The 25409-nt window shown below is 45.6% G+C and overlaps 3 protein-coding genes across 3 annotated transcripts in view; 2 read left to right on the forward strand and 1 right to left on the reverse strand.

The window, feature by feature from the left end:
- DARS2 (aspartyl-tRNA synthetase 2, mitochondrial) overlaps positions 1–25409 on the forward strand; it is a 1012941-nt gene that overhangs the window by 329605 nt on the left and 657927 nt on the right. The gene's annotated exons all lie outside the window — the stretch shown is intronic.
- CACYBP (calcyclin binding protein) lies at positions 952–10838 on the forward strand. The gene is made up of 6 exons (XM_083507284.1): positions 952–1114; positions 3423–3618; positions 5240–5336; positions 7074–7173; positions 8431–8525; positions 9777–10838. Exons 1-6 carry the CDS (start codon positions 1106–1108, stop codon positions 9934–9936), a joined length of 657 nt encoding a protein of 218 aa, XP_083363410.1. The 5' UTR covers positions 952–1105; the 3' UTR covers positions 9937–10838.
- On the reverse strand, positions 10839–14225 carry MRPS14 (mitochondrial ribosomal protein S14). The gene is made up of 3 exons (XM_083507274.1): positions 14074–14225; positions 13138–13296; positions 10839–11268 (listed from the first exon to the last, which is right to left on the reverse strand). The coding sequence occupies exons 1-3, from the start codon at positions 14107–14109 to the stop codon at positions 11086–11088; spliced, it is 378 nt and encodes a 125-aa protein (XP_083363400.1). The 5' UTR covers positions 14110–14225; the 3' UTR covers positions 10839–11085.

Here is a 25409-nt window from a genome sequence, read left to right on the forward strand (position 1 = left end):
AGCCATTGTGGCTATGCTCTGCCTCCACAGCTGGAGAGGGCATGCTTCTGAACGTGTTGCTGAAGGTCACAAGAGGGGAAAAAGTGCTCTTGTGCTCAGATCTTGCTTGCGGGCTTCCCATTGGGGCATCTGATCCGCCACTGTCAGAACAGGATGCTGGGCTGAATGCAAATACAGATTTCTCATCTGCAGCTGCTGATCCAACCTGGCTCTCCTTATATTCTTACGTTTCCTCAGCCACCACTGCTCCTCTCTGAAATATGGAGGTATAACAGACTGTATTTGCAATTGTGGGGGACTTAATATTTAAAGTAGGGCGGTGGGGTGGGAAAAACATTTTTGAAGGATCTCAAGTGGTTAAGAGCGTTTCCACTAGGATCTGGTAGAGACCACGGTTCAAATCCTCCCTCTCTGCCCACGAACTTCACTGGGAGTGGCCCTGGGTCACAGTCACTGCCTCAGGCTGATCTTCCAACAGAGGAGTTGTGGGGGTTCCTACATCGCAGGGAGTTGGACTAGATGACTCTTGAGGGGCCCATTCCAACTCTACAATTCTATTACCCTATGGAGGAGGAAGGCGGGAGAGCCACGCAGGCCACCTTGCGGTCCTTGGAGAAAGAGGTGGGAATAGAAGTGCAATATCTATCTATCTATCTATCTATCTATCTATCTATCTATCTATCTATCTATCTATCTATCTATCTATCTATAATAAATGAATATATAAATTCTATATGACTATAATTCAACAGGCAGCCTTCGCTTTCGCCCTCGCAGAAAAAACCACAGAACGGCCTCTCCGAAACTGAACCCGGAAACTGCGCATCCAGAAAAACGAGACGCGCCTCTTCCGTTTCCATCTCCCCCTCCCATAGTTCTCCCTCTTCCGCTTCCTGTACGGGCGCGTTGCGACTATTGGCTGGGCTGGGCGCATAGCGGTGACGATTAAGGTCAGAAAGTTCGGGGGCGGGGCGATGAGAGCAGCGCGGCCGGCGCGGTTCTGATTGGGCGAGCCACGCGTCGCCGCTTCGGCGTCAACTCCGGGGCGGGGGCGGTGCTGGGCGGCGCATGCGCGAGACCGCTTGGTGGGGCCCCTGTTCCAGCCATGGAGGAGGTGAGGCGGAGGCGCGCGGCGCGCGGGCGGGCCAGGGAAGAAGGGCCGTTGGGCGCCTCGAGGGGACCGGCGGGGGCCGCTCGCGGGGCGGAGAGGGAGGAAGGAGGGGGCTCCTGCTCATGTGCAGAGCGCGGGAGAAAGGACCCCTTTGGGAAGGGTACCAAAGAGGCGGGGGGGAGGGAGAGGAACGAGATGAACTAGAGCAGGACAAAGCGAGGAGGCAAAATAGGCCGGGCGGCGACACCGAGGCCTCCCCAAGCACAGAAGGGGGGTTCTGTTCCAGATGGGGGCGCATTGGGGAAAGGCGGGGCTGGCAGGGACCGGGGGGCTAGAAACTCAGATATATATAAACTCGGCACCCAAAGGCCCCTTAAACCTGCGTGACCATCACCACGACGGAATGTGTATTTGCCAGGGGGTGGGACATGATGACCCTCGGGGTCCCTTCCAGTGCTATGATTCTGTTATCTCAACTACATGGCTTGATTGTAGTTTGCTCTTACAATGATCCACTTGTCTCAGTATGCAAGAACTGTGGTCTGTGAGCTCCATTTGGGAGGCCTGTGGAAAGGTTGCTGCAGTGTCAAGTATATCTGTACTCAGCCCTGCACTTACTTTCCTTACTTTCCGGAACGGATCCCGTTCGTATCTGGAGGTACCACTGTATAATCAGTCGTACCAACAGGCTTTTTTACAGTTTCTATCCGTCGGTTGTTAGGCTGCTGAATGGAAAATAATATAGCGCAACTGACTTTCAGGGTTGGTGTGTTGTGCAACAAGCACATAGAGTGCAATGAGTGTTTGGGGGGGGAGGCTCGGTTAATTTCATTGTACACAGGTTGTACATTAACAATAAAGGTGGTATTATTATTATTATGATTATTATTATTATTATGTGGGGTGGTGCTTCTTGGTCACATTCTCAATATTGCATGTTCTATTGGCCCTGCTTACCCCCCACCTTCTACAGTGAACAGGACAATGGCAAGAGCAGGACAACATGCACACATACTGTGATTGTGTGGGATTCCCTTTTGTTCAGAGCCTAGTGCCTGTAATGCTGTGCCCTCTGCAAATGTCACACTCAATGCAAAAGTGAGTGTGAAGGGTCTGGGGAGCATGTGACATCAGGAGCAGGGTGAAAAGGTGTGCGCACCCGCACCCCCCACCCCTTCGTGCATTTAGGCAGGGAGGGCAAATGGTGAAGAGAGGTCTAGTGTTACATGGAATCAGAAGGCACAAATTCATTCCTGCTTGACTGTAAAGGATAGCATGGAAAAGATCTGTTCTGACATCCATTCCACCATTTGTTAATTTGTGGAGTGAAAGTGTTAACGTCTCTTCTCCAGATCATAGCTGTCAACATTTCCCTTTTTAAAAGGGAAATTCCCTTATTCCGAATAGGATTCCTCGCGAGAAAAGGGAAAAGTTGACAGCTATGCTCCAATTGCCTGATCTTCTGAATTTAGGCAGGTGCTAACTATAGAGAAGGGACACAGGTGGCGCTGTGGGTTAAACCGCAGAGCCTAGGGCTTGCGGATCAGAAGGTCGGCGGTTCGAATCCCCGCGACGGGGTGAGCTCCCGTTGCTCGGTCCCTGCTCCTGCCAACTTAGTGCAAGTAGATAAGTAGTGCAAAGTGCAAGTAGTCAAAGTGCAAGTAGATAAGTAGGTAACGCTCCGGCGGGAAGGTACATGGCATTTCCGTGCGCTGCTCTGGTTCGCCAGAAGCAGCTTAGTCATGCTGGCCCCATGACCCGGAAGCTGTACGCCGGCTCCCTTAGCCAATAAAGCGAGATGAGCGCCGCAACCCCAGAGTCGGCCGCGACTGGACCTAACCTTTACCTAACTATAGGGGTCCCTTTGCCTTCACCTAACTATAGAGAGGAACTTTCCAGTAGTGGTGTCTCATCTCTTGTCTCTTGTTTCCAGTGTCTTCCTCACAACTTTTCAGTATGTTGTCTTTTAAATGACAATAGAATCTAGTTTCATTTTTAAAATGTTTAGTGTCGACCCATACAAAATGCTCAATATCTATATTGGAGGAATATCTTTTTAGACCAAGCAAAATAACACAGAATAATGTGCAAGCTTGCAAGTTCTCCAGGCTGTATGGTTTCTGTGGAAATGCCAAAAATTTGTACGATAGTTTGTGATACTTTAGTTGGCCTGATTATTTCCTTAATGTGCTTTTTGTGGTTTTAACTGTTTGCTGTGCTTTGATTGTACTGTATGGATTATTTTAATTCTTTATCAGCACTTGCTTTCAAGGCAGCTTACAGATTTGTGTGCTCTATGTGTTTCATCCAGCTACATAAAGATTTAGATGAGGTGAAAGAGCTTTTGAAAAAAGCATCAAGAAAGAGGGTTCATGATGTGTTGCTGTCAGAAAAGAATAAGATAGAAAAAGAAATCAAGAACCAGTTACCAATCAAAATAAAAGCAGAAACATCTGAAGAAGAAAGACCACCTCCAACAGGATACACAGTGAAAATCAACAATTATGGTAGGTCTGATCCACCCATACATTTTGAATTAATACAAGAGATTCAAGAGAATATCAACATCTTGTAAACTGCTTAGTAAACTGCTTAGCATCACAGCCAGTTATATAATTTTTTAATCCATGAATCATAGGTTGGATTATATATGGAAAAGTAGGTTATTGTGCAGAGATTGATATACTTTTTATGTCATGAACAAGGGATTTTTTTGTGATCCCACATGAGCACATGAAAACCATAATAACTGTTACTTGATGCATACCGTATTTTCCGGCATATAAGACGACTGGGCGTATAAGACGACCCCCAACTTTTCAGGTTAAAATTTGGGATATACTCGCCGTATAAGATTATTCCTCTTCCAATGCCTGCAGCCAGCTAGAGGCAGCCAGTCTTTTCATCCCTGTACACACACTGCAGCTGGGGCGCTGGGGGCCTCACAGGAGGATCAGGGGAGGGGCGGATGGAGGGGAGGACTTCAAAGCCCTGCTTGCCTCATGCCTCCTCCATTCTCGGTGGCAGCCGGAACATACGGTGTATCTCTCTCTCTCTCTCGGTATAATAGTCAATATTTCCCTCTCATGATCTGCCTCCCCGGTGCTTTGTGGGGCCGCCAGGCCAGCGTAGCCGCCTCTTGCCCCTGTTTTGGTGGGAAGGGCTCCCTCCATCGCTCTCCGTGTGAGGGGGGGAGAGGAGGAGGAGAAGCTGCCGCCCCTCTTTTCCCTCACTGGACCCATCTCCCCCCCCACCTCCCTCGCCTCACAGAGCCCCAACGGCCGCCAAACAGCCGCTTAACAGCCCCGCGCACGCACGAGAGAGACCCACGTGCCCCCGTCTGCAGTCCCCCCCCCTTCTAGCTCCACCTCCCCTCCGCCCTTTCGTAAGAGGGAAGAGAAACAGTGCAGGGCTCGTAAGCGCAGTTCACACAGGTGCCCCCCCCTCACACCAGCTGCCTGAAAGCGTGCTCTCTCTCTCTCTTGCCTGAGCTCGGCAGTGTCCATCCATGGGGGGGGGCAGTGAGAGAGAGCGGAGACACACAAAAATGTAGAAAATGCGCATACACACTGGGGGCGCCCAGGGCAGGTGTTGCTTCAGTAGTCCATGTGGGTGAGCAGGGAGTTCGGCACTTGGGAGGCATAGCGAGCCGTGAGAAGGAATTCCCCCCCCCCCCGCTTCTTTTGGGGACAATGGTTTGGTCTGGCTCCCCCTGCCTCTGCTTTGAAGGTGCTCTGAGGGACATCAGAGGAGCTGCCCCCCAGTCCCATGTCTTGTGGGGGGAGCATGGGCAGCCAGTGGAGAGCTTCCCATTGGACTTTACTGCTGTGGAGGGCAACACTCAGACGACCCCCACAACCATACCCAGTGTATAAGACGACCCCCGACTTCCTGGGTTAAAAAGTCGTCTTATACGTTGGAACATACAGTGATTGTTTCCTGGCAACTCCAGTTTACATTAAAAACAAACATGTTTCTAACCCTCATGGTTGCCAGAATTGTTTGCAGAAGTGTGGGCAGTGCCTGCTACAATCTTAGAAGATGAAGAAATTGCTCACTAAGATCATCACCTAGGGAGAGCAGTTTGGAAGGAATGTAATAAATACAGCTTTCTTTTAATCCCTTTAGCTTGGGATCAGTCAGATAAGTTTTTGAAAATCTACATCACTTTAAGTGGAGTTCAGCATCTGCCAGCTGAGAATGTGAAGGTGCACTTCACAGAAAGGTGGGTGTTTCATTAAATGCCAGGAAGTACAGATTGTGTCTTGAATCATTTCTTGCTTTGTTTGTCCCTGGCTGCTTGTTCCCATATTAAGATGTTTCAGAAGCTAGTGAAATAGTTCCCAAGTATTAAATTTCTTTCGCAAATTGATGTACAGTATATGAATATATTTTGAAAAGAAGATATAATTGATCCTTGAATAGGTCTTATGCATTGGTAAGAAGAAAGAAAATTTCTTCTCTCCTCCCCTCATCACTCTCCAGACATCTTTCATATCTTTCCTTTTCATAATTTTTGCTAATCCTGTAATGTTATTACATCTTTCCTCTGGGATAGGATTTGACTTATCCAATTGTTTATCTAATACTATATTGAAATCTCCTGCCATAATCATATAGCCCATATATTCAAATCCTCCATTTCCTTAAACATTTTATGAAAAAATTCCACCAGATTTTCATTAGGAGCAGAAGTATTAATTATAGTGTATTCTTCCCCTGCCATTGTTCCCTGAATTATAATGTATTTTCCTTCAGGATCTTTCTTCATCTTTAATATACTAAACCCTCATCTCTTTGAAATTATAGTTGCTACCCCTCTTGATTTTGAAGTACCATATGCTTTCTCATAATTATTTATACATCTCAGTTTGATGCCTTTTTTCTTTAGATTTCGCCCCCAGCTCCTTGTTCCTCCTCTGAGTTCCATTTCCATTTTTTCTGCTTTCCTTTCTTCCATCTCCACTTTGTTTCTCTTGTCTGCTTGCCATAATTGCTTCTGTTGATTGAGCTCTGGTTAATTGCTGGACACTTCGATCTGATGGGTGCTTTCCCCTCCTCACCCAATTTATTTTGCTGTTTTGCCTCACAGGACTTGTCTATTAGCATCTAGCCAACTCAGTTGCGTCATCGAATCGTTATTTACTGTGTCTTAAAGTCACACTAATTTCCTTACAGTTTAATGCGAATATCTCTGGGCTTGACTTTTACCCGCTTCTGTTATCTTTGTAGTATTTATTGTTGTTTTCCCCTTTTGAGCTCTTTTGCTTCAGTTACCGTATTTTTCGTCCCATAGGACTCTCCGTCCCATAGGACGCACCTAGTTTTTTGGGGGGGAAATAAAGGAAAACCCTTTTTCCTTTATTTCCCCCCCCCAACCAGGTCGGGGAAACCAAACCAGGTCGGAGAACAGCAGTATGGCGGCACTCCGCCTCCCCGCTGTCCCCCAAGCTTGTGGGGCTGCCCGATGTCTGCCCGAAGTGCGGGGCGCTCTGCTTCAGCGCGCCCTGCACAGCAGGCTGCTATCTGCAGCCTAGAGAGCCCTGTGGGAACTCCCACGGGCTCCCCAGGCTGTGGATAGCTTCCCGAAGTGTGGGGCGCTCTGCTTCAGGGCGCCCGCGCGCCGGACGGCAGGCTGCTATCCGCAGCCTAGGGAGCCGTGTGGGAACTCCCGCGGGCTCCCCAGGCTTGCTGATAGCTTCCTGAAGGAAGCTCTCCCAAGTTTCAGCGAAATCCTGCATTCGCCCCATAGGACGCACACAGATTTCCCCTTCATTTTTGGAGGGGAAAAAGTGCGTCCTATAGGGCGAAAAATACGGTATGTCTTATATGTTACTCTAGGTTTGTGATACTAGATTTTAGGTGCAGAGCAATTTATTCCCCCCCCCCTTTCCATGTCAGCTTTCTCTGAATTTGATAGATCATGGCTGTGCCTTTATGATTAATCTTTTCTTCCGTCTAGATCATTTGATCTGCTGGTGAAGAATCTGAATAACAAGAACTACACTATGACATTCAACAATCTTCTGAAACCCATCTCTGTGGAAAGCAGCTCGTGGAAGGTAAACGCTTCTTTTCAAGTACATGCTAACGTTGTAGATTCCTATGGTTTCCACAGCTTAGGGCTGCTTCCCGTGTTACTACCTGCTGCAGATTAGTCATTAGGCACTTGCTAGGGGGTGAGCCATCAGTTCTGTAGCTTGTGGTTTCACGATGGATAGATACCCTTTCTTGATAGGCTTCCTGCCCATATATTTACGTTCTGTTTTCAATATTGCTGGGCGATAGAGGACAGTCAGCCACATACCTCAGAGGCCCACTTGTCCCTGAGGTCACAAATCTGGGCTGTACCACTTGACATAACAAGAGAGAGTCTTTCACAAAGAAACCAGTCTGTTGGGAAGAATGAACAGTATCCAAAGAAGAGCTTCCATTAGCACAATGGTTTCCCCCCTCCCTAAATCTGCTCTGGAGAGCTGTGGGAGAGGGAGTGGAGTTACGCTGCACAGCCACAAGTCCCTGCACTAGCAGAAGCACTTTGTTCGATGCCATCCAAGGGGCCTAGTCTCATTCATGTTATATATGTGGTTTCTTAGGCTTTAGCAGGCAGTATTGAACTTGATACAGTGTTCTCGAAGCTACTAACATGAGTTTGACCAAACTGCGGGAGGCAGTGGAAGACAGGAGTGCCTGGCGTGCTCTGGTCCATGGGGTCACGAAGAGTCGGACACGACTAAACGACTAAACAACAACAACAATTGAACTTGATAAGGATAGATTCTTTCTCTTGGGTGCAGCTGAAAGAAATTTTTGCTGCACCCAAGAGAACGCACATACTGTATCTCGCAACCTTCAAATTACAATCATGTGACCTGTCTAGTAGAGAAACAACATTTGTATATAAGAGAGCATTTATTCTGAGATTTGTGTAGAGAATTAACGCAAAAAAATGTTCAGATTGGTGAAAACAATTACCTTGTCTTAAATTACTGACAACGAACATACTGCTAACACGAGCCCCATTCTGAATGTTTCACAACAAATTCAGTGGGTGGGCTTTGGCTGGCAAAAGTGTTGCACAGGATTAGTCTATTTTATACTTTACATGTGAGCAAAAATTGCTCATACAACGCCATCTCTCCTGCTCATTTTGCCCCTTTTTTGTTGTTGCTGCCTGTTGTCCATATTCTATATTTTAACTCACATAACTGAATTGTCATTCTTTAAATACTATTAAAAATAAAGTTATTGATACTTAGCCTGTTCGGTAATTCTGCCACCTAGTTTCACTTTTTGTAGTGCTTTTCTTATTTTTGCAGATCAAAACAGATATGATATTGATATTATGTAGGAAAAAGCAAGAGGAAAAATGGGAGTGCCTAACAAAAGTTGAAAAAGAGACTAAGGAGAAGGAGTAAGTGCACCTCTATTTCTTCTTCTGTTGCGTTGCGTTTGGTAGAAAAAAAGGACTTGCAGATTAGGCTTGTTAACCCAAAGTGGTGTTGATCCATTCAAAATATTTGTCAGTTGAGCTGGTGTTTGATGCTGAGAGTTATTGTCGTGGTGTTGCCAGTTGTGGCAATCAAAAGACTTTGAGGCAAAAGTCTAATCCAGGTTCCATTATTAGTGGCTCAAATCATGCCACTTCAATAATCTTGTCTGCTGAGTATTCCTGATAGGCATCTCTTTAAGTCTGCTCTGCCAGATCATCTTATTTAGAACTTGTTCATTTTCATAATAGAATTCAATTCCATGTCTTAATTTTTTTTTTTTTTTTTTAAAGCCAGGTTTCAAACTGCTGCCTGTGGGTGATTGCAGGATCCAAGCTATGCATTTTTCGATGGAACCACTGGGCTAAGCTGGCTCAATTCCATGTCTTTCTAAACTGCAACACAATGAGCTTTTAATCTTTGCTTGTAACATTTATTGCAGAAACCATTTTTTCCTACTGGTGGTTCTTGCTACTCATACCTGAAATAGGCCACAGTATTTTTAATGAAATCTTCCCTGTGTCCTTACAAGAACACGAATACTTAATATTCCACTAAATATATGCAAAACCTGGTTGCTTGTTTTGCTGCACAAAAGGGCCATGTCACTTTCTGGAATTAATACTACATTGAATGCCAGATGTTCAGGAACTAATTTGTCCTGTAGGAAAACCCAAGGTTCTCAATATACAAAACAAGCTTTCTGGGGGGATATATGGATAGTTTACCAGAGTGGCTGCAGGTGTGGTGTAATGCAGAAGGAATAGTAAGCGCAAGTGACAGGTTTAATGTCTGTACTTTTTCATGTTCCCACCTCTTACTCCCTGAGAGGTCTGATCTATGTACTTTTAACATTTGTATTTTGATTATAAGAGAGGGCACAGATTCATATTTGGGAGTTGGGAGGCTTGTAAGCAGAAGTGGGGAGAAACAAGACAGTAATTGAAAGTTATCCAGGCTTCATCTCTCCCAGCCAGTTGCTTTTAGTCTAATCCTAACAATCCCTCTGTATGTGTTCCACTGATTTTTAATAAAACTTTCAGGTAAACAGGTTTAGGATTGGAGCTCTCATTATTTTACTGTTTGCTTACTTGTGCGTATTTAAATCTTAATGCATACCAAACTTTGTGTGTAACTGGTGATGTAATTATTTTCTGTATGTTTGTATGCTCTAGGAAAGCTGCTTATGACACCTCGGACCCGAGTGAAGGGTTGATGAATCTCCTGAAAAAGATGTATGCTGAAGGCGATGATGAAATGAAGAGGTCAATTAACAAAGCCTGGGTTGAGAGCCGAGAAAAGCAAGTCAAAGATGATTTACCGATAGATATTTGAACCAATACCCATCTTAAATGTACATCTTTTGTATGGGGCTTCTGCTGAGATCAGAGAAAGTGTGCTGTTTACATAATCTTCTGCGTAAAAACAAGTTTTACATTTCAGATTGGAGATGGGAAATAAAGCATGCAGAAAGGCTTTTCCTTCAAATGTGTTGCCCTTTTTCCATAAAGCTTTAAGTGCTTTTCGTGAAACTGATAAAAATAAGTAAGCTAGTTTGAGTGCAACTGTCTGTTGTCTGAAATCAACATCTACTTACTACCCACACCTGCCCAAGTTCTGTATAAGAAACTTTCACTTCTAACCATTGAGGAAATAGGTTTCAGGGCATGTATGCGTAATCTGTATGTACAGACAAGGGAAATAGAAAGCTTCATATACTTTTCTCAGAGATTGATGGTGCCCATTTCAAGAGCACTATTGAAGCATGCAGATTAACTAGCATGTAATAGGACTGATAAGTACATTGCTGGGAGGCTCCAGGGGGCAGGGTTTTTGATGTTTCACTCTGGCTTCCTCCTCTGTGCTGATGAGGATTTGTGCCAATCTGTCCTTATGGAGATATTCATTGAGGACAGCGATGGACTGAACAAGCTGTAATGTAATTATTGCAATAGTCAAAATAACAGGACATTGAGGTCCTAGACCCACTAACAGGAATTGCAAAATATAGAATAACTATATTTACTTAAACCCTCATGTTCCTAGCCACTCCATCTAGCGGCAGTGAGAGCTGCACCGATCCATTTAGCAGCTTAGTCAGGAAGAAAATACATGTAGTAACTATGTAGTGTATCTGAATTCTGTGTCTATGTGATATTTTCAGATTTGCTAGCAATATACACCCTGCAACAATGTAATGTTATATATCAAACCTTAAATGCAAAGGACAAACAAAATCCAAGCGTGGGACTGCTTTATTTTTCCATGTCATTTTTAAATGTACAAGAGGAGCAAGTGTGGCAGGTTTGACAAAATTAAACAAGGTTGCCCCCTTCTAGCTAAGGGTCTTCTACCGATGGGACTATTGCCCCCCTCCAGACTCCTTACATGCTGCAAGTTATATAATGTGTCTTTAATTCATCCTTGGAGTTGAAATAGAACTCAGTTTTGTCTTTTTTGAAGAAAAGCCTTGTTGGTGGTGGCTCACCACATTGCTCTCTGCACTCCAGAGAGCTGCGCATGGTCAGCCAGATGGCGGAAGACAATTCGGCTTAACCTCCATCGCCACACTACAGCTCGTGCACGGGATGTCAGAACACATCGATTACGGATCCTCGCCGGGCAGGTGTCCCGGGGAAGGGCAGCAATCTCTTTTTCAGCTACTTCCTGGAACAAATAAAAACAGCGGTAATACCCATCGGTAGTCCTGGAGCTACTACAGGCAGCACCCCATTTACACACCATCTATTGGCATTCAATCTGCTGAAACCTGGAAATGGGGAGCACCATAGAGAGTCCTAGTGACTTGCGAGGAGACCCTTTGCAGAGCCTGAAGAGGACATCCTCTTTGGGCTGTGGGGAGGGTCTCCTTGCAAGCCACTAGGATTTTCTAAGGTGCTTCCCATTTATGCACATTTCACTGACTCATACAGAGGTCCAGAATGTAACCCCTGTGTAAATTGGGAGACACATGTAGTATATATCATTCACAAGGACACTGTCTCTTAAAAGTTTAGCAACACAGGAAGGAAATGTGACAGCAACAGCAGTTTTACAACCACTATGGTTGTGACAAATCAAAGCTTTAATTCCCCCGGGTAGGAATCTGCAAACACACAGGCAAAAATAACATGTGTCTCGAATCTGTTCCACTACTGAACTCCTCTTACTGTCAGAAAGTTTTTCCAAATGTTTAGTCTGAATCTCCTTTCTTGTAACTTGAAGCCATTGCCTCGAGTTCTACCCTCCAGAGCAGGAGAAAATAAGCTTGCTCCAACTTCCATGTGACAGCCCTTAAGAAAATGGCTATCTCAGTCTCTTCTTTTCCAGGCTAAACATAACCAACTCCTTCAAGCGATCCTTCAAGCAAGGGAGAGTTGAGAAAAATGAGGAAATATGGAGGGGGGAAAGGGAGTGAAGATGAAATTGAGGGTGCAAGGGGGTTTGCGAAAAAAGAGGGAGTAGGAGGCGTGGGAATAGGGTGGAAGATGAAAGGGATGGTGGCTTCATACCTGGGCAGAAGATGAAAAGCGTGCATAGTTGCAATGTGTAGGTGGAGGTAGATTCAGGATGTTACTGTGTGGGAAGTTTGTGCACAAGGCTGCTTGCACAAAAGGAGAGTGAAGAAGCATGGACATGGGGCGAAGGTAAAAACGAGAGCAAAGCAGGGTTGCAAAACTGAAGAGAGAAGCCGCTTCAGAAATGGGAAAGTGAAAAGCAATCTTAGTAGTTGCCTGGTGTGGGAAGGGGAAGGTCTAGGAAGTTAATGGGTGAGGAATGGCGGAGGGCAGGTCAGCCCCAGTGTTGTAATAAATTGGTTAAGACTTTAAATTACTATAACACAAGTGTTGTTTTCTTTAACAGTTTGTTCCTGGAGCATTCAAATGCCACATGTACTCAACTAAAACACTACCTACAACAATACATTTAGAAAAAAAGGAATTTTGTAAAAGGACTGAATCACTATGGAGAACAACCAACAGTTAAATTGTAAAAGCATATAGAAAACAAAAGAGCTTTCAAGATGCCTTTTAAATTTAAGAAAGAGTACAGTCTGGAACAGAATAACCAGTAAAAAAACTGCCTGGAATTTTTAATTGAAGGACACAATGAGAAAGGTTTTAAATGCATAATAGATGCCACTTCCGGGAACCGACCACAATAAATACACAATAACTTAAAACAAAATTACAGGATTCCCAAGCAGTAGGTTACATTCCAAACTGATCCTCAGTGTAATACTGTAACTGCACACAACAGGCTACCTTCTTCCATACTATTATTTGCTTAGTGGACTCTTAGCTTCTGGAAAGAATAGAAATTGGATAAACCAATGACTAAAAAAGTATGTAAAAGCAATGCATGTACTGTGGGAAATGAATCAGGAGATGATTCTATTCATAACCTGTTCATAACCTACAATGGTTATATCATACTGAAATAAAATATATTTCTGAATCTGTGATGTAGATGGGGAGGGGATGCCTGGTTCATTGCTACAATCAAGAATATCTTAAAACAGTATTTTCATCTTACCTGGAGTTCTTTGGGCAAAATTTTGTTTTTCCTAAGGGAATTCAGCCGCAGCCTCTGATCTGCATATTCAAAAGCCATCTTCCTTCTCTTAACATCACGTACCATCCTCCAGTCAACATAATAACCCCTTACTTGTCCAACACATGGTATGCGGAAGATCTATTATTATAACAAAAATAAATCGGGGTCAAAGTGTGGCAGTGGCGTAGCGTGGGGGGTGCAGGGGGGCCCGGGCGCAACATCTGGGGGTTAGGGTTAGGGGGCGCAAATCCATGGGTTAGGGGGTGCAAATTACTTGCCTTGCCCCGGGTGCTGACAACCCACGCTACGCCACTGAAGTGTGGTACATTTTGTGCAAGTAATCAGATGCAAGTGTCCAGATATCCATCAGTGCATCTGTTCTTTTAAAAAATCTAATTATACTTTTATCTGATTTGCTGACAAACGTTTTTCCAGATTTAGTCTTGGGAGGGAAAGACCACAAAAGTGTGAGCCCACAAATAGTTTACTAGCCTACCCACCTGGAGACGCAATTGTTTGTAATTTGTAGCACCCTGATGGGGTGACTCAGGGGGAATGCATGCCTGGCTAGCAGAGGGCACTGCACTACACTATTTCCTACAGGCAACCAAGCAAAAGACTATTTACATTCCTGAGTTTATTCTGGCGGGGTGGGGAGACAGACTTTGGTGTGGGCTTCTGTTTGGGGCCCAATAACCCACGGGACGAAATCCCGGCTTTCTGTCCCCCAAGGGCAACAACCTCCACCAACCTGTCGTGTCCTTCACCCCCCCCCCAGCACAGGCCTGGAAAGGACGGGACTCATGGCGCCAAACTGTGTGTTTTTTTTCTAATTGTCGCCTTTTTTACGCTCCCAATCTGTCAGCCGCCTCGAGCCCCTCTCGGGAGAAAGACACGCGCGACCGCGACCCTCACCTGACGAGACGCCGCCTGCAGCACCGCCGCCGCCATCTTGCGCCCCACAATGCTGCTCGCCAACGGCAGCGCGGAGGAAAGCTGCGCATGCGCTGCCAGCAGTTAGGCGGAGCTACTCAAGTATAAGGCACGGCGGTGGGGCTGAGAAGCGCGCGGCCCCGCCCCCTTTGCCCCCGCCATCTAGCCTCCAACGGCGTCGCGGCAGACTGCGCATGCGTCGCCAGTAGTTAGGCGGAGCTAACTGCGCCTAGTGGGACATAGAGATACTGTGGGAGATGTGCGCTCGCAGTTGAAGGAGAGAATGCGGGAAGTTCAGCTAAATTGGAGAAGGGAAGCCTGTTTGGGGGCGGGGAGGGAAAAAGCAAAATGAGAATGATAGAAATTAATAGGTGAAATATGTGATATAATAGAGGAACCTGTATTAGGTGAAATAGGTGATATCATGCAGTATGTAAAAGGGATGAGTACAAAAACAGCATGGAAGGAAAGCGGGGAGCCAAATCCCAAAGAGAAATGGATAACAAATTTGAAATTAGTGAAAGTTATGAAATATACTTTAAAAATTAATATTGAGAATAATAGAATTCAAGGGAACCCCAGGGGTCACCTAGTCCAATGCTGGAATCTCAATACACAGCTCCCCATCCAGTTTGAAGCAATACCAGACCCTGCTTAGCTTTGCAAAGGTGCTAGCAGCTTATCACATTTTGGAACTATTATCTTGCAAAGTCAGCCAAACAAGAACCCTTAAAAAAAACCTCCCAGAATAGAAAACAGAAGACAGCAAGTGAATAATAAAAGGAAATGTGCCTTTTGTAGTGCACAAAAGCTTAATAATACACGTTTGTCAGCTGCACACTACAAGACTATTGTTTATGTTGCAGCAACAGGCTAGCAGGGCTACCTGTGGTGTGTGAAACCATTCCTGCCTGGGGTGCAATATTGCCTGCACTGATGGGCAGCAGCTGTCCGGGGCTTCAGGCAGGAAACATCTGCAGAGACAGCGGATATTAAAGCAGAGACCTTCTTCTGCCATGAGCCTCATGACTGCCCAACCCCTTTATTTACGGGAGCTTTGAACTTCACGAAATGAGTTTTTTGTAGGGAGAAGGCAGGTTGGAAATGAATTCAAATAAATTTAGCACAATACTGAGCCAAAAAGGGACCCCAGAGCAGCTAGCAGGTGGGCACAAATAAGACAGCAGCTGTGTACACACCATATGTTTAGAGAACATTTCTCTCTGCCCCTACCCAAAATCCTGGGAACTGTAGTTTGTTATGGGTGATAGGAATTGTAGCTCTGTGAGGGGTAAACTACAGTTTCCAGGATTATTTGGGGGAAGTCATGTGCTTGGAAAATGTGTATGCAGACAGTCTCAGCCCTCAGGCTTAGTCTAAAAAGGCAAAATACAAAAGGAATACAGTCCTGAATGGCTTGGCTTCTACATCATATCATGATCATTTTCTCTTTGTGTCATAGGCTTGCAATATTCTGCTTGTTCTGATGCTCAGATGTGAGCCCATTTTCACAAAGCTGTTCGACCAGCGTAATACTGCTTGTGCTCAAGATTGTATTCAGGACATTCCCATGACTCAGCCTCTGGATGTGAATATTTCTGTTTACCCTCTCTTGTGTTCTCAAGTTATTATCTTTCATTTGTATTCAGATACACCTATCCAATTACTAAAACCACACAAGCAGAATATTAAATGCAAAGGGCACCCAAATGTAGAAATGGCTACAACATTTACAACATATGTAGGAAAAGACCACAAGAACTTACTCTGCAAATTATTCTAAAACTTCACCCTGCAGTAAAAATTAATGTAAACCCTCCCCCAATAAACCTTTCATCGCCTGTTGCAAAGATCCACCTTGACAGTGTTTCGACCTCAGTTTGACTGCTAACTGTGCCAAAACGTGGGGGTTATGCATGATATCAGAATGTTGTGTGAGTGTTCGGTCTAGGTCACCCAGTTGCTGCCCCCTTCAGGTAAGTTGCATAAATGCCAGTGTCTTGTAAGCAGTTGCACAGGTATCTGACCCCCTGCCTCTGGCTGTGGTGGGCAGGGGGGAAAGAAAGGGCACATCCTCTCACCAGAATGGCTCTCATGGTCAGAACATTCCCCCAAAAGATGCTCCCATGGACACACATTGTTCGGTTATTAATAAGTCCATAGTGCTGGCCATGCCTCAGGCAACCGACACTGACAGTCCTACTCACAGATATCTGATGGAGAAACCTGTAGCACCAATTTGTGGCCACTCATTGGCTATGTCTCCATGACCTCTTTGCAGCCTCACCAAGTCTAGTGGCCACCAGCCACACCTGGAAATTTGGTAATGACCGATGCAAAGAGAACAGGCAGACAAGCAACTTTCCAAAATGTGTAGTGCTTTTGGAGTTCTCATACAGCAATCCCGCTTCCCTTCAAAATCATATTTTTTGCAATAAGGAAAGTGATGGGAAAATACATTGGGAAAATGCAGTTTTTGAGAAATTTAAAAAGGGGTTCCTAGACTGGAGGTATCCCTTCCAGAAACCCAAAGGAAAAGGATGCATCTCCAAGGAAAAGAAAGGCCTTTATTGAAATACAAAAGTGCATAGGGATAGCCTCAAGAATAAGGAGGCTGTAAAGAACCACATTCAAAACAATGTTGTTTATACACGCATCACTTCTATTTACTAATCAAAGGATCACAGCAATCTTAATAGTTGCAACCCAACCCTGAACCAATCATTTGATTCTTCAGATCAGCCCCCATCCATAATATCATGTGATTACATATAACAATTTTTCAGCGTCTTTATTTAGTAAGACTTTAACTACCATATTTTTTGCTCTATAAGACTCACTTTTTCCCTCCTAAAAAGGGGAAATGTGTGTGCGTCTTATGGAGCGAATGCAGACTGCACAGCTATCCCAGTAGCCAGAACAGCAAGAGGGATTGCTGCTTTCACTGCGTAGCGATCCCTCTTGCCCTTCTGGCTTCTGAGATTCAGAATATTTTTTTTCTTGTTTTCCTCCTCCAAAAACTAGGTGTGTCTTGTGGTCTGGTGCGCCCTATAGAGCGAAAAATACGGTAATTTTCCTATTCATTAAATGTCTTACAATATCCTCTTTCAGCTGTCTACAAAACAATTCAAGATTAATCACAACTGCCATGCATACAATAGGGTTCGAAAAGTAAAAATCCGGACACAAAAGTTGTTCCCGGACATTTCAGCGATTTCCACCCAGACACTGTTTCCAACAGCCAAATCCTGGATATATCACAACCCTGACATACAATGGCCACCCTAGATTCTAACAGCTTATTCTTTTCAATGTTCTGGAAAGGACCTTATGTACAGTACCTAAAAGCAGCTAGTTTTGTTACTGTAAAAGCTAGACAAGCACAGGACATTGCAGTTTAGGTAGGCCATAAACTAAAGAAAGTGTAATAATCAAAATGATAGTCTTATGAAATTATTATTTTCTCCAACAGTGGGATGAAAATTGCTTAACATGGTGTCATCTAAAAACTCCCTGCAAACAGATCAGAATGAAGGCTCCTTAAATGGCGGGTGTCACCTAACCGCCCTGCAGACTTTGTGCAAATGCTACAGGCTGAATACTCTGAATACTCAATGAACAGGTTATCTGGGAGCAACCCTTGGTTGCTAGTGGAAAAGTTCCATACTAAGCTTCCATACTAGGCTTCCATACAAGGGCAGCACTTTGCTCCATCTTCACGACGTTTCTTTACCTGCTCATTTTTGCATTCATTATGATCTTTCACATGATGGAAAAGCCATTTCTGAAAATCTAGTGGAATCTGGTTTCTGTGTTGTTTCCATAAAAAAATCATATTGCATTCCCATTGGCTTAGATATTGTGGGAGTTTTGCACTGATGAAATTAGGGATAGTATACTGGCACAAGGAGAAGGGGACAACAGAGGACGAGATGGTTGGACAGTGTTCTCGAAGCTACAAACATGAGTCTGACCAAACTGCGGGAGGCAGTGGAGGACAGAGGTGCCTGGCGTGCTCTGGCCCATGGGGTCACGAAGAGCCGGACATGACTAAACGGCTAAACAACAACAACATACTGGCATACAATTCTGGTAAGGTAAAGGGACCCCTGACCGTTAAGTCCAATTGCGGACGACTCTGGGGTTGTGGCACTTATCTCACTTTACTGGCTGAGGGAGCCAGCGTACAGCTTCCAGGTCATGGGGCCAGCATGACTAAGCCGCTTCTGGGGAACCAGAGCAGCGCACAGAAACATATATTGATCAAAAAGCCACAGTTCCATAACGCAACAAGATACTAGAGTGTAAAAAGAGCATTAGAAATTGGTGCAGAAGCACTAGCTTTATAAACCGCAGGTCTGAATGCAGCCTCAGTTTCCCCTGATAAATGTTTTCTATGTACAGAATTCACATCTGTCTATATATTTTGTCTGTAGCAGCACTCAACCTCGGGAATCCCACCTACAATCTAAAGTGAAGCAGCCCAGAAACATGTTTGCCTCCTCGTCTGCTGTTTGTGAGAGCTTGGCCTGGGCTGCTAATAAATTGAGCTCCCCTTTGCCAATGCATATCTGAAGGCAGTATCCAAAACAGCAAACTTACTTACCCACCCTCAAAGAAGTGTGGGGAGGTTGGAAGATTTTGCAAGCAGTTCTGATTTTGCAGTAGATCTTCCCTTTTTCTGCTGTACCACAAATGGACTGAATTTGTGTATGGGTTTGGCAGAGATGGTGCACAAATGTACACCAGGGGATGCTAGTGCCTTAAAGGAGAGCTCTGGCACAGTTCCATCATTACTGACAGTGATGATCTCAAGTCTCTGAGCCCCAGGCCTTAGGTAGTCAAAAAGTAGCCCAACAAGAACTAAGCTGGGCATGGAGTGCTGTGGAGGGTGGTGGTGAGAAAACAGAGGTATGTGTATGTATGAAATTGAGGGCTTATCCACACTTGCCTTTTGCCCCACACTTTCCAGGCAGAGTCCATGCTTAAAAGCATTGATTGAGCATTGTTGTTGCTGGTTTTTGCCCCAGAGCTTTCTTCACAAAAATCCACTCTTTAAAGCTCAGTCGGAGCAAACGGCAGATTGAAGGGTAAGCATGGACTGTGCCTGGAAAAGGCGGAGGATTTGAACTGTCGCTATAATCACTGGTGCTGTAGTACAGTATATTTTAAAGGGCAGAATCTCATCATGACAGCTGTCATACAGCCATTCCAACTAGGAAAGTCCAATAATCTGGGTAGCTGTGCTGATCCAATACTGCAATTATATTATAATACCAGGGCTTACGCCCCTGCTCAGTGGCGTAGTGTGGGTTGTCAGCACCCGGGGCAAGACAAGTAATTTGCGCCCCCTAACCCGTGGATTTGCGCCCCCTAACCCTAACCGCCAGATGTTGCGCCGGCCCCCCCTGCACCCCCCACGCTACGCCACTGCCCCTGCTTGCTTCACTCACTAGCAGCGGCGGAGTGGGCTTCTTGTTCCAGTCTGTGGCAATGGCAGCATCTCACCCATTCGCAGGAGACTCTGGAAGAGGGGAGGGGGTAACCTGAGGCTGAATTGTCTTCCATACCTTGTTGAGGAGTATCGATTAGAAAGGAGACCCGCAATCATCTCCTGAGCCCATTCCTGCCTCCATGGAAGCGGGGTGTGTGTGTGTGTGTGTGTGTGTGTGTGTGTGTGTGTGTGAGGTGCTGGGTGTTAAGCCCTCCATCACTGAGGCAGTCTCTGAGTCTGCCATGTTAAGCAGCCAAGCACCTCTACAATGCGTGTGTGTAGAAACAGAACATACAAGCATGCATTTTATTCAGGAAAGTTGCTTGCATAAATGCGAACATTACGAAAATTGCATGCAGATTTGGATTTGCATGAGGACTCCTCTTTAAAAATGCAAAGTACTGCAGAAATGTGGAGGATCAAATCTAAGACTGGGAAAATGAGAAATGGATGGAAACTGAAATGGACCAATTTGTCAGTTGCTGCTAGCTGCAGCTAGAATCCCTACGCAGAACCACAATCCACACCTCTGGGTCCCAGTGAAACTTGTAGAAGCCCCCCTTCCCTTGCCCTTTCCCTGAAATAGGCAGCCCTTAGTATTTCACTTCTTCCTTTCATCTCTACCTACGGCTAGATGAAGACCTTTAGAGGCCCTAAAGCAGTCAAAATATGAGGTTGCCTCCCGCTAAGCAATTCAAAATAAATAGGAAAAAAGAAGAGGAGAAAAATGGGGGAAGAATGTGCAGTGGGGTGTGAGGGAGTCTAGTGAAGTTCTGTCCCCCCCCCCATGTATATGTACAGTGAAATCATCGTGGGTTTTTAGTTGTTCTTCTGTTTTACAAAGACATCAGGACAGTTAATTACCAGGGACAAACACTGGCAAACAGGGTAATAACAAAAAAGAAAATTCCATTAAAATTCCATTTAAAAAAGAAAATTCCATTAAGACCTTTTCATAGTACATTACACTAAAAAGTTGTCTGATTCACTTCAAACATCCAGAGAATGCCCCCTGCAAGGTTTGGGGGTGAAAGCACTACGTTTCACATCGCCCCACAAAATGAGCCCTCAACGCCGTAACCCACATGGTTGTCAGGGGCTGGACTGAGGAGGAATGGTGGGAGCCCCCCCCCCCACTCTCGAGGACCTGCTCCACAACTCCAATTTATAAAGATTATAATCCAAGTTAACAAGATCTTCTTGCAATTAGAGGTCAAGAGATATGTAAAAGTCAGTGCTTTATATGATTCAGCCACATGGTGGGGCAATAAACAAAGATTAAAGAAGCCATGATAGCCGGCTCTGAAAAGCTGGGATGGTTTGTGTCTTCAAAGGCATGGCAGTGTGGCTTGAAGTTAATGACTTGTAACACCTCACAGTCATCATCATAATATAATAATAATAATTTATTATTTATACCCAGCCACTCTGGGCGGCTTCCAACAAAATATTAAAATAAAATAGTCTGTCAAACATTCAAAGCTTCCCAGAACAGGGCTGCCTTCAGATGTCTTCTAAATGTCAGGTAGCTGTTGATCTCTTTGACATCTGGTGGGAGGGGGTTCCACAGGGCAGGCACCACTACCCTGTAACTTGGCTTCTCGCAGGGAGAGAACCGCCAAAAGGCCCTCAGCGCTGGACCTCAGTGTCCAGGCAGAACGATGGGGGTGGAGGCGCTCCTTCAGGTATACTGGGCCGAGGCCGTTTAGGGCTTTAAAGGTCAGCACCAACACTTTGAATTGTGCCCGGAAACATACTGGGAGCCAATGTAGGTCTCGGGGGCCACTCCCAGTCACCAGTCTAGCTGCCACATTCTGGATTATTTGTAGTTTCTGGGTCACCTTCAAAGGTAGCCCCACCTAGAGCGCATTGCAGTAGTCCAAGCAAGAGATAACTAGAGCATGCACCACTCCGGTTAGACAGTCTGTGGGCAGGTAGGGTCTCAGCCTGCGTACTAGATGAAGCTGGTCAACAGCTGCCCTGGACACAGAATTGACCTGCGCCTCCATGGACACCATGAACAGAAAGGTCCCGGGGGCGTTACCCTGAGCCTCAGCCACAAGGAATGTGCAGCAGCAGAAAATGGTCACACTGTTCTCGGTTGCATCTATGGAAGTCCAGGGTCCTGATGAAACGAAGTCCAAGTCCTACTCTCTCCTACCTTGGTCAGGCCACACCTAGAGTCCTGTGTCCAGTTCTGGGCACCATCATTTAAGAAGGGTGTTGACAAGCTGGAATGTGTGCAGAGGAGGGCAACCAAGACAACCAAGGGCCTGTAAACTAAGATTGAAGAGAAACCCTTGAAGGAGCTGGGTAGGTTTGGCCTGGAAAAGAGGAAACTGAGAGGAGATCTGACAGCCATCTTCATATATCTTAAGGGCTGTCACATGGAAGAGGGAACAAGCTTGTTTTCTCCTGCTCTAGACGGTAGGACTTGAACCCATGGATTCAAGTTATAAGAAAGGAGATTCCAACTAAACATTCATGAAAACTTTCTGACAGTAAGGGCTGTTTGGCGTTGGAACAGATTCCCACGAGAGGTGGTGGACTCTCCTTCCTTGGAGGTTACTAAGCAGAGGTTGGGTGGCCGTCTGCCATGGATGCTTTTGCTGAGATTCCTGCATCCCAGGGGGTTGGACTAGATGACCCTTGGTGTCCCTTCCAGCTATAAGTTTCTATGATTCTATGAAATGGATCTGGATTAATGACAGCCACCCACCCGTTTCATATGCAACACTGCTTCCCACCCCACCCCCTTACTGATTAATATATATAAAAAATACGTTAGACAAATAATAACTTACAAAGAGGATCAATAAACTTGTCACCTTTATTATATAAACTGTTATCATAATCACATGTCAAAATTTCTTTTGTCAATGAAATAAAATGGTTCCAATCAGTTTTTAATAACCAACAATCAAATGTAGAGCTTGGGGTACATTTAAACATGGCTTAGATCAATTCCCCCGATGTTCAGTGTCCAGGGGTTCAGTGCCTGGCACCCAGAAACTCATGGCAAAGGGGAGTCTGGCACCAAGTAACTCATAACATTTCACTTCCTTGCAAGCTAAGGAAAGCTGTTGATTGGCAGAAGACACTGGGCAGAAACAGAAAGAAACAGGGGGATGAGGGGGTCTAAGGGTGAAGTCCTGCTCCTGTCCATCCTAATACTGGGCAGATTATTACAGGATGTTGAGAAGGGTCATTTTTTACTATTAATTGAGAAACAGCAGCCATAGTCTAGGCCAGGAGTGTTTTTCCTTGGTGACACCGCCATGTTGAAAAGTGTGTGTTTGCAAGGTGTTTCCTGTCCTGTCCAGAAGTGCACCGTGCTGGATGAAGCCAGCTCTAGATCCTTCCTAAATAAATAAAATAAAAACCCACTGGAAGATGTATTTGAAAAATTAATGTTAAGGGGAACAATTCACATTGTTAAGCAAGGTAGCTAAAGCAACAGGGTCAGGGCCTCCATTGTGACACGTCCCCCTGCTGAGTGAGTTGGCCGAGGACTTTGGGAAGAGCAACTATCTGAGGACAGTTCAGGAGAAAGGAGGTGGTTTGTGAGAAGTAATGATGTTTTCCGGCAAAATTAAGATTTCTTCTTCTTGAGTGTAAGTAGGATGTCTAATTCTTTCTGCATTCTGCTTCTTATGCTCTCCCTCAAGATTTAGAAACATAGGGCAGTAAGGCAGATCTGGAAAAAGCCTAGGTAAAGGTACAGGTACCCCTGACCGTTAGGTCCACTCGCGGACGACTCTAGGGTTGGGCGCTCATCTCGCTCTATACGCTGAGGGAACCGGCGTACAGCTTCCGGATCATGGGGCCAGGATGACTAAGCCGCTTCTGGCGAAACCAGAGCAGTGCACGGAAAGACTGTTTACCTTCCCACCAGAACGGCACCTACCGTATTTTTCGCTCTATAGGACGCACCGGACCATAAGATGCACTGGACCATAGGAGGGGGGAGAACGGGGGGGGGGGAATTCTCTCCCTCTCTGCTCAGCGTCCCTTCAGCGAAGCGGCAGGAGAAACGGAGCCCCTTCCATTTTCCTCCTGCTTCGCTGAAGGGGCACTGCGCAGAGAGGGAAAATGGTGCAGCGCCTTTCCAGCGAAGTGTAGCCTGGAGAGCAAGAGGGATCGGTGTGCACTGACCCCTCTCCCTCTCCAGCCTTCAGGCGGCTATCCACAAGCCTTCGGAGCGCAGCGGGAACTCCTACTGCGCTCTGAAAGCTTGCGGATAGCTGCCTGAAGCCAACAGAGTGCAGCTTTTGAAGCCTCTGCAGAGCAGTGGGGTGAAGGCACCCCGCTGCCCTGCGGAGGCTTTGCGCAGCCATCCCCAAGCTAGAACAGTGAGACGGAGCTCTGCGCAGTGCTCCGCCTCGCTGTTCTGGCTTCGGGGACGGCCTTTGAAGCCTCCGCAGGGCAGCAGGGTGCCTTCACCCCGCTGCCCTGCGGAGGCTTTGCGCAGCTAACCCCAAGCTAGAACAGCGAGACGGAGCGCTGTGCAGCACTCCTTCTCCCTGTTCCGGCTTTGGGCTTAGCTGCGCAGCCTGCAATCACTCCATAGGACGCACACACATTTCCCCTGATTTTTTTTTTTTACAAAATAATTTTTATTAGCAAACCAATCAAATCACATTAGTTCCAAATTACAAAACCAAATTTTTGTTGGGGAAAAAGTGCATCCTATAGAGCGAAAAATACGGTATTTATCTACTTCCACTTTGTGCTTTCGAACTGCTAGGTTGGCAGGAGCTGGGACCGAGCAGCGGGAGCTCACCCCGTTGCGGGGATTCGAACTGCCGACCTTCTGATCAGCAAGCCATAGGCTCTGGGGCCACCTGTGTCCCTACGGAAAAAGCCTATCGCAGACCAAATCCCCCTCCCAAACCTGGTATGTAAGGGCTTCCAGTTTTTCCGCCCTCCGTTGTGGATGTGCTTCGTGGGTTCTCCGCGCCTAGCAGCTGTTAGAGGGAACTTTGGGGGGGCAACACGGAGGCTACACGCCCCCCAAAAAGGCTCTGGGCGTGGCCCAGGGCTGACATTGTCCGGCAGCATCAAAAAAGCCCACGTCCTAACCAGGAGGTAAGTCGACAGAGAGTACCTAGACGCAAGGACACGAGCAATCCTTAGCAGCAAGCCTCCAAGTCCCAAATGGTAAGAACGGCAGCAAAATCTTTCACTTTCTCCATCCCCTTAATTACTGGACTAAGCTAACAAGGAGAGCTTGAGGAGAAGAGGGTCTGTGAGACTTCTTTATACAAAGTGAACTGCTCAGAAACAGACCCAAAAGACTAGCACATAAAGAGTAAAGAACGGGAGATTTTATCTTAAATATATTGGAAATCTTTCTCATTATACTTAACCATAAGCGAAGATTTCTCTAACAAGTACCAGTAAGAAAAGGAAGACAGATTCAAATTTCACTCTGCAGCAGCATAGTAGCCCATTAAAAGAAGCGGAATTCAAGGACTTAACTTGTTTTTTACTTTGAAGTGGCGTGAGCCCAGCGAAAGAGACTGAGTTAAAAGACTTGGATTGTCAGTGCTGTTTGTGGTAAAAGAGTGGAAGTTACTGGAAAACAAAGGTAAAAGAGAAGGCAACACTTTTAATATTGAACTTATATTAAACACGAATCTATAAAGATGGCAAAGATGGTGTAGCGTGGTCTGGGAGAAACGGCCGGACTAATTGGAGAATCAAGAAAAGAAAAGCGCCGAAAGGAGAGGCAGAACTGGAAAAAAGAGGAGAGGGAATATAAAACTAAAGATGAGCATATTTAGTTTGAGGAGGTAGTTTGTGAGAAAGGAAATACGTTTTC

The sequence above is a fragment of the Podarcis liolepis genome, assembly GCF_965112155.1.
Source record: "Podarcis liolepis genome assembly, chromosome: 6".
Taxonomy (NCBI): domain Eukaryota; kingdom Metazoa; phylum Chordata; class Lepidosauria; order Squamata; family Lacertidae; genus Podarcis; species Podarcis liolepis.

What these genes read in the sequence shown, in the direction of transcription:
- CACYBP (XM_083507284.1), top strand. An exon ending in AGTGAAAATCAACAATTATG is followed by an intron (nt 3,619 to 5,239) that starts GTAGGTCTGATC and finishes TAATCCCTTTAG; the next exon opens with CTTGGGATCAGTCAGATAAG. An exon ending in AAAGAGACTAAGGAGAAGGA is followed by an intron (nt 8,526 to 9,776) that starts GTAAGTGCACCT and finishes TGTATGCTCTAG; the next exon opens with GAAAGCTGCTTATGACACCT.
- MRPS14 (XM_083507274.1), bottom strand. Translation starts at nt 14,109, where the DNA reads ATGGCGGCGGCGGTGCTGCAGGCGGCGTCTCGTCAG. An exon ending in TGCAGGCGGCGTCTCGTCAG is followed by an intron (nt 13,297 to 14,073) that starts GTGAGGGTCGCG and finishes TTATAATAATAG; the next exon opens with ATCTTCCGCATACCATGTGT. An exon ending in TTTTGCCCAAAGAACTCCAG is followed by an intron (nt 11,269 to 13,137) that starts GTAAGATGAAAA and finishes TATTTGTTCCAG; the next exon opens with GAAGTAGCTGAAAAAGAGAT.